Source organism: Grammomys surdaster, unplaced genomic scaffold (assembly GCF_004785775.1).
Source record: "Grammomys surdaster isolate TR1022 unplaced genomic scaffold, NIH_TR_1.0 199, whole genome shotgun sequence".
In the NCBI taxonomy this organism is placed as follows: Eukaryota; Metazoa; Chordata; class Mammalia; order Rodentia; family Muridae; genus Grammomys; species Grammomys surdaster.
The window spans coordinates 2,517,962-2,527,138 of record NW_021604644.1 but is presented as its reverse complement, the minus strand read 5'-3'; the positions used below and the strand labels follow the sequence as shown (position 1 = coordinate 2,527,138).

General features: G+C 48.4%; 1 protein-coding gene across 1 annotated transcript in view; it reads right to left on the bottom strand.

Moving 5' to 3' along the window:
• The window catches only part of Gabbr2 (gamma-aminobutyric acid type B receptor subunit 2), a 327,200-nt gene that overhangs the window by 49,226 nt on the left and 268,797 nt on the right, over window positions 1-9,177 (bottom strand). The window contains exon 13 of the mRNA XM_028770277.1: window positions 7,168-7,290. Within this exon, the coding sequence (XP_028626110.1) occupies window positions 7,168-7,290 (123 nt within the window). The remainder of the gene's footprint in view (window positions 1-7,167; window positions 7,291-9,177) is intronic.

The window sequence follows — 9,177 nt, the reverse complement described above, 5'->3', positions numbered from 1 at the left end:
TCTTTCTCTCTCTCTTTCTCTCTCTCTCTCTCTCTCTCTCTCTCTGGGTGTGTGTGACACACTGTCACTTCTTGGTTCTCATCTTACTTGGTCTAAAAGCAGCACTTGGCATGACTTATCAAAACTTCCTTCTTGAAGCATTTTCTCCCTTTGGTTTCCAAGAACTTGTGTGATTTTCCCAAAGGACGCAGCCTTCCCTGCTCTGAATCCACTGAACTCACGTGACGGTCTTCCCACCCACCCCAGGCGTCTCCAGTCAGGCATCCTTTGCTGCCTCCTGCCTACATCCCTAGACCCCGAGAATCACTGTGTCCTGGATTCTTCCTTGGTCCAACCTCTATTCCATCCCTGTGACCCGAGTTGAGGCCTTCACGCAGAGCCTTCAATGTCATCATCTGCTTGCTGACCTCTCTCCGGTCCCTCCTGCACCTCACATCTCTCCCTGAAACCCAGAACTGTATAGTCAACACTCACTGTCATTACTAAAAGTGGTACTTAAAAACATTATTTTCCTTTCTGCCAAGAATCCAAATCATATTTTACAAGTGCTTTAAGCATCCATGGCAGGTTTATCAACACCTCCTGTATATGAGTTGCAGAAACAAGCAATTTTCCCACCCGTGTACAGGTGGAGGTGCGGCTGAGACAGCACAATCTTCCCACCATGTACAGGCAGAGGCATGGCTCAGACCTCACAAGGAGCCCAGATCACGTGCCTGGGGCACCTGTCAGCCTGTGCCTCACTCTCGAGATCCCTTCCTTCCTTGCACTCTCTCTGGGTGGCACATTTTGACTGTGGACAGCTGTCCCTAAGCCCCTCACCCCGCCCACAGACACTTCTCTCCCAGCAGCCTCTTGCCTCTCTGACCACCACTCCCAGCTTTCTTCCAGGCAGCCCCCAAAAGTGCTTTCTTCTCTATGCTCCCACTCTCTCTGAGGCGCCACCCTTGTCCTCACGACTCCCAGACTTAGTGTGCCGACCTTCCACCTGTCCCCTCTACTGGAGAAACAACCGTCATGTGTGTCTAGTACCTTGGATCACATCTTCTGGGTTCCTTTGCCTGGGAGGGCCTCCAGCCCTCAGGCATTTCAACCATGTGACCAGAAATGAGACCCTTAGTTCTTTCTTAAGCCTTCTTCTCCTTCTGCATCCTGACTCAGTGATGTGGCTTTCCACACAAGCAGAAATCTGGACATGGCCTTGCTGCTGTTCTGTCCCCAGCCGTGGATGGAACAGCAGCTTGATTCAATTATCAAGCCTGGTTTCATATGCTTTCTAAGTCTATGCACACGTCACATTTCCGTGTCCCCGTTTGCACCAGTCTGGTCTAGGTCACCCCTGACTCACGTCTGAATTGCTGCCATTTTGAGCTGCTCGTTTCCACCTGTTTTCACCCAGCAGCCATGGAAAATGTGACCATGTCGCCCGAGATAAAATCTCCTTGATTTTGAATTTTAAATTCATCTGCTTATCTCGCAGGGTCCCTTGCGACCTGGGCTCTTGCCTATGTCATCGCTCGCCCTCCCACATCTCCTCAGAGGCAGCGTCAACTGCAACCAGTGGCGACGGTTCATAGTTTGTCTTTTTAAGTTATAAAGAAAAAAAAAACAACCTCTATTTAATACATTGCACTAGAAATCCTGGCCAATGTAATAAGTCAAGAAAAGCAAACAATGAAACATAGATTAGAAGGGGGAAAAGTGTATCACGGACAGCGTTGTTTTCTAGGTAGAATGTCCTGGAGAATCAACACAAAAACTCTGTGCTAGTGAGCAGCTCTAGCCACTGTAGATGCTTAGGTATGTGTATGTGTGTATATACATGTACGTATATGTATATATATTTCTTATATACTATCTAATCTATGATCACACCAAAATAAAAGACAGCATCTTTTATATTAGCAACCAGCATAATGCAGCAGATAGAAATGTATTGGCTCATTTACAACATCTGTGTGACGAACTCTAGAAAACCGATGGAAAAAAAAATTGAAGACACTCTAAAGAAATGGGGTGGCCATACTTCATGTTCATGGACAGGAAGACTGAACATCAGTTCACGTCAGTGCCTCCCAACTTCATCTATGGATTTAGTGCCGTGTCCAACAAATACAAACACAGAGAGCTACTTTGCAGATATCAATAACCTGGCTTTAAATTTTATATGTCGAGACACACGAACCAGAAGCTCTAATGCGACACTGAGAATGTGAGTTTAGGCCTGCACAGAAACTTGCCCACAAATGCTCACAGCTGCGTTAGCTATCATTGCCATGTCTAGAGGGGACTAAAATGAGTCTCAGTGGTGGGGAGGATGCAGGGTCTGTGGCCCAGCTCGATAGCAGAGAGCTCATCACCCACAAATAGAAACTGAGCCGTGAACAGACATGGAGGGACCTCAAATACAGATCACCATATATAAATAGCTGGTGAGAGAAAGCTGCTGACTGGCCGGTTCCGGCGGTGTGGCGCTGTGGAGAGTGAATGGGGGGTGGTTAGACGTGAGACTGTGCGGTGTGATCTGGTGACTGTGCGTGGGACATCACATACGTGGCTGAGCCCACAGTGGCATCTGTCACCCGATTATACACCAGGGCTCCAGTGAGGAGGAGTCTTCCTCACACAAGCACAAAGGTAAGGATGTCAGCCAGAGGACCACGTGTGGGGCCAGGAGGATACGGGAAACATGATATACTTGTGGGAGTTTTCTGTAAACCTAAAACTGACCTAAGCTACTGATGGTGTGCTGAGAATTCTAAAGTGATGCACTCAAACTTCTGAGAAGCAGATAAAATATGTCTGAAAAAGATGAGGCATGACCTAGCTGGAACCTCCCAGTGACATCCTTTTACCTCAACCCAGAGGTAATCACGATTTTAGATAAACAGCCTTCCCTTTCTTTATTTTAAAATGGTGTTGCCACTTTTATGGGTCCTTGAAGTGTATTGCTTACCTTCCATCTTTGAACTTGAAGTATGTGAAAAGATGCTTTGAGTTTCATCTATGCCTATCTGCTGTTGTGAACACCTGTGTGTGTTTGTATGTGTATGCATGTGTGTGTGTGTGAGTATGTCTGTGCGTGTGTGCATATGTGTGTTCATGAGGGTCACTCTCCATCTTGTTTTGTGAAGCTGAGTTTCCCACTGAACCTGCAGGTGACCAATTTGACTAGCCAGGCTGGTCAGCCAGCTCTATCTATAGAGACTCATGTCTCTATCCCACCAGGACTGGGTCTACGATGCATACGACTACACTTGCTTTTTATGTGGGTCCCAGGGATTTGAGTTCAAATCTTCATGTTTGTAAGGCAAACCCCAAGCCATTTCTCTAACCTTGCTGTCTGCCCTTGTCCATCTGCACGTGTCTAGTTGCTGCTTGACTATTCTGTGTGTTGCTAAGGCACATGGGTGCTCTCAGCTCGAGACGCTCTTAAACATCCTCTTGAGAGTTGACCCTCTGCCCCTCCAAGGTGCACTGTGGGTTTTCTCTATATAATGGTTATCTTGAGATATCTTTATTGGACTGTGGACCATGTGCATGTCAAACTGTTTCCTGAGGCTGCACCAATGTGTCCAGCACCCTGCTGTATACAGCCTCCCATAGCTCAGTGCTCTTGGCATCTGGTCAGCCTGATGGGCTGTCTCTTCTCCAGGGCAGCTGCCTGGGTCCCTCCCACCTCCTCCACTGTCCTGTCTCCTTCATCTAAGAAGCTTTGCCCAACCCTCGGAGGCCAGCTCTGCCCAAACCCAGTGCTTCCTAGGACCTTCAACTCCCCAGCACACTGTTCAAGGGGAACTGTCACAAAGTTGTGTGTCTCCCTGCCGCTCTGACAGTACCTGAAGGCAGAGCCACACCTCAGTTACCAGGCTTTTCTGGAGTCCAGCTAACAGATAGATGCTACAGATAATGACTTGTGTCAGTCTGGGGCACACAGAGAGGCCAGAGGCTGGATGATGGGCACAGAGGCCAATGCCCAGCCTTCTGGGGGGGGTGCTGTGTGCGGTCTTGGAAGGGAGATGATGAAGAACTCAGATGCTCTTCCCTGTGGCAGCCTATCCATTTGTGAGCAGGGACAGCTGGGCTGAAAGCACACTACCCTGCTTGGAAAACAATCTGTATCCCTCCCTGGCTGTGTGGCTTTGGGAAAGTCACTGAACATTTCTGTGCATATTATAGTTTTCTCATCTACAGGCTTTAAACTAAGTGACTTCATATGTATAACACACTCAGAATGGTTCCTGGCATGGGACAGGAGTGACATCAGTATTTATTACATAAAAATAAAGGCGGATGACAATCAGGCCACTTTCTATAGGACTGTGGGGTGTTTAATTTCCTTGGGCCCTAAGTGTAGTCACTGGGGAAGAAGTGCTTATAGGTCATCTCTGTCACTCTGCAGCCCTGGTCCTTTCTCTCTCCTCTTACCACCTAACGGGCCAGTGCAGGTTGGCTTGTGAGTTTTGCCCACTCCCAGATAGCCTGTGTGAACTACGGGGTCGAGGCTGGCAGTTCTGAACTCCGTGTCCCCAAGAAGGATGTCCTTAGGTGCTCAGTTGGGCAGTTCAGGGCTAGCTCGTCCTGTTCTAGGAGACTAGAGTTGGCAGAGTTCTGAATGAGGGAGATTCTGGAAGGCTGGGGAGGGAAGGCAGCTCAGGTCTGATATGGCTAGGGCACTGAGCGACACAGCTCTGTAGTAGATGAATGACCTTGTGCTGAAGCTCAAGCCATTTATTTGGTAGAGAAGATTCCAGAAGCAGGCAGGCAGCAACAGAATGAGGCTTCTGGTATCCTAGTGGTTTTAGAGAGCTCAGAGCAAGCTGAGGTGTGACTGAGGAGGAAGGGGAAAGGGACAGACCCCATAGACCTTCAATCAACTCCCTTTAGCCCAGAGTTCCTTCCTGGCTGACCCGAAAATTTTGCCCCTTCAGTGAGATTTTAGTCGCCCTATAGCCTGGGTACATTGTTGTATTACCACAGAGTACTGTATCTAGCAGGGAGTCTGGGAGAAATCTCTGAACTGCTTAATATCTTTCAGTGGAAAATTGTAGGGACCCTGCTGTGGGTTGACATGGCAAAGGGTTCTGCTACCATGGCAGCAGACAACACAGGGCAAGTCCCCACCCCCACTCCCCAAAAAAGTGGAAAAAGAGGAATATCCCAGAAAGAGGTTCAAGAGAAGTCTCAGCAGTATCAGGGATGGGGGCAGGGATGGGGGTGGGGAGCAGGGTCAGCCTGGACTTTGTCTAGGACAAGCTGGATGGCCCTGGGCAGCATCTTCTCTCTTCCAGACTAAGTTTTCCTCTTCTCTTCTGGCAGCTTTGGAGCAGTAACCTGGCAGGTCTGGGATGCAGAGGAGCCATTGACAGCAAACATGCTCAGGACAGGCAGGAGGGCAGAGAGACCCCAATAGGCAAACCATCGGCCAACAGGGCAGGCGGCATGAGAAAGATTTCATTTGGATGTTCCTGGGGACACAATTCCCATGTCCAGAGTCTGCTGCTCTGGCTGAGCCATGCTGTAGGTTTGCAGCCCCACTCTATACAGGGAACAGTGCAGCCTTCAGGTCTCTGGGACACCCTGGGCCTGGCCTTCAGTGGCCTTCCCTGGGCTCCTCCATCTTGCTTTCTTTGCTTTCCTTCCCTGGTTTCCTGGGTGAGCAGTCTTCCCTGGCCTATCACCTGAGTATGTGGGATGGAATGGACATGTTCTGACTCCTCCCACTTTCACAGACATGTGGCCAGCGATCAAAGCCCTAAGGCAACTGCTAAGAACTGTTCAGGTGTTCCAGGGTAGGTGGTCCTATGGCCATTCACCTGCTAGGATACATTCTGCTGGGCTTTTGCTTCCTTACCAGGAGAATGAAGTTAGGCACAGCTCAGACATTTCCAGAATCACAATGAAGGTTAGATAACTCACGGCACCAGCTATGATCACCATCACCATTGCCCAGGGACAACTCTTTCTGCTCTCCCAGTCCTGAGGGGTGGATGAGGAAACCCCTAGGGCACTGACTATGTTCTTTTGTCAGTTGTACCTGATGAGCAGCAACCAGGTATCTCTATACACAACTGGAAGAGCCTGTCTGACTGCGTGACTCGGTGGCTACCCTTTGACCCACAAGCACAACTGATATTGGCCCTCCTGCTGCCATTCTGTTGCTCCTGCATCTTCCCATGGTGCATGCAGAATGAAGAGATCTCCAGTCTCTTGCCTAAGTGATGTTCTGATTGCACAATTCCTCACTGGGCTGAATAAAACCCCAGTCTGTCTCCATCTAAGTGTGACTGGACATCTTATTTGGTTAAATGACATAAACCTCTGTCCCCAGCTCATAGGCCTCCACTTCTTGTTTAGATTAAGAATACACATGACATCCTGTGAATAAAGATTCCCCTGATAATGGAGCAAGAGGAGTGGCGACTCTCTGGATCTCCTGGAATTTGCTACACTGACATGACAGTAAATACCACCTGCCAGCTAGCACCCCACAAAGCCAAGCCTACTTGTGTGAGGAGAGAGAGCAGATACCCGGGAATTCAGACTCCCTAAAGTGAGGTACCTCATAAAGGCCAGTGCAAGGATTTTTACAAGACAATTAAAACCTACACAAACTCAGAGTGAAACAGGGTCTCCATATATAGCCCAAGTTGGTCTTGCCCTTTGATCCCCCTGCCTTCACCTCTGTTGTGTTGAGATTACAAACTTGGGCTGCCACGCCTGGTTCCCACTGTATACGCCGCAGGACTTTTCTGTGAGGTTCTTTATCTTAACAACAAATGCCCAGTATGGAGTGTGTAGAAAGAAATCCATTGCTCGTTGCCTTGAATATCATATAGTAAGTACGACCTCTTAGTGCGTGTTCCCTGCTTCCAAGGTGGGACACAGGCAGTGTAATTTCTCACTCGAATGAGCAGGTACATCGGCGCTTCCCCGGTTATGACAATATCTTCCTCCAAGAAGTCCAACCTTCTCCCTTAATCTGGAATCTATTAATACAATATTAAGTTGTTCCATGGTACCTTCTATTTGCCCTTCCTGAAATAACCTAGGTCTCAAACGTAAGGAGGTGGAGTAAAGGAGGAAACCGCGTGGTACGAAGCCAGCTGTCATGATGTCCGGGTGTCCCCGTGGTGCCGCCTGCCTCCCCCTGCCTTGGCCTCTCACCTCCATGCTGTATCTCTCCACTGTCCTCCGCAGGGGGTCCACAGCCTGCCAACAGATCAGGATGCACAGGTCGATCAGCAGCATGCCCCCCACAATCACAAGCAGCTTCTGGTCTTTGATGATCTGGAGAGGGAAAGAGCAAAGTGGGGCAGACATGAGAGGGCTGCTCAGACAGGGTGAGCCACGCTCTTTTCTTTGCTTGGCTTCCCTGAGCACAGTCCAGGCAGCACCTAAACACACGCTTGCACTGGCCACGGTTAGTCTCTGCTCAGTGGTGGTTTTCACCTTTCAGTGTGAAACATTCATCTTTATGGTGTGATGGCCCCCTCTCCCTTCTCCTTTTCCTCTTCTTCACTAGGCATGCTCTCCTGTATCCTAAGCTGGCTTCCACTTCCCTATGTTGCCAGGAGTGAGATTGAACTTCTGATCCTCCTGCCTCCACTCCATGTTACATGTGCTCACAGGGAGGGGCATGGGGATGAACCTTGGCAGCTATAAGCATCACCTGGATTTTAATGACTGCAGTTGATGTCCCCCATCTCCAGCCACCATATAAATAAAAGCTAACATGATAAAGTCCACCTGGAAAAGATTGATGGAAAAATAAACAAAGCTGAGACATAAGCTCAAGAACATCGCCAGCTCTGATTACTAAAGATTAAGGCCATTTTTAAAGGAGGAAATAATAACTCAGGAGGCTTCAACGTAGCTCATTACAAACAAACAAACAAACAAACAGACAGACAGACAGACAGACAGACAGACAGACAGACAAAACAGAACATGCTGCTAATCAAATCCACAAGAATAGCTTCTCTTCGGGCTGGAAAACCAGGTACCCCACCTGCAATGTTGAGCTTTTGAGAAGTGTCTGGTGACTACTGAGATTTTGTGAGAACAATAACCTTTGCCCCCTGGGGAGCCAGACAACTCTCTAACCAGGCTTGAGCCTGGTATTCAGGACAGGCCTTTGTTCTCCAGGATGGATGTAGGGGTGCATACATGAGAGGCATTTGCTTTTCAGGGTGCTCCTGACTTTCCTACTTGTGTGAGCCCAAGCAGATTCCCAGGACTCTGTGCCTCTGACATGCCTTGTGTGAGCTCAGCTGACCTTAGAAGACCAAAGACCCCTCTGATTTGTACAGAAGGTCAAACCCTTTCCCCAAAAAACTCAAGGAAGAAGTTGAGGATGACACTGGACAGTGTGTCCCATATGGATCCTGGCTCCCCTTTTTGCTGCTTGTGTAGTGACAACAGAAGGAGAGGAAGGGGGCTCATGTTTCATTCTCTGAGGGTGGCATAACCGAATGAACAAAGGCCTCCTTCTAACCTGAGGTGTTGCCAAATGCTTAACTTAGCTTCAGTTTTCTCCTTGTTAAAGGGGTTCCAGATTCCCAAGTGACATAGTTGATATTAGCATCAAATGAGACGAAATTTGGAAGGCACCCAGTGTGGATCAAGGATGGAAACTGGGCCATCACTGGGGGTTTGAGCGTTAGTGATGCTGTTTGTGTGTGGAACAGTGACACCTAGGGGCGAAGTGTGATATTACACCTCAGTTCTATCAACTCTACCAATCCATGGCGGGAAGAATACAAGAAGAGGACATTTATAATTCCTTTTTGGAAATATGTATTGAGTGCTAACATGTAGTCAGTCTCTGTCTTAGGCACAGGGAATGCATCAGTGAACACATAATCCCACTCTGGGGGAGCACTCATTAGAGTGGGGAGGACAATTAGTGAGAGATTGAGCAGACGTCACAAATGAAGTGTCAAAGAAAAGTGACTTAAAATGATCCAGAGGGGCTTGGAGAGATGTCTCTGCAGTTAAGAGCACTGACTGCTTTTCCAGAGGTTCTGAGTTCAATTCCCAGAAGCCACATGGTGGCTCACAACCATCTGTAATGGGATCCAATGCCCTCCTCTGGTGTGTCTGAAGATAGCTACAGTGACCTCATATACATACATACATACATACATACATACATACATACATACATACATACAT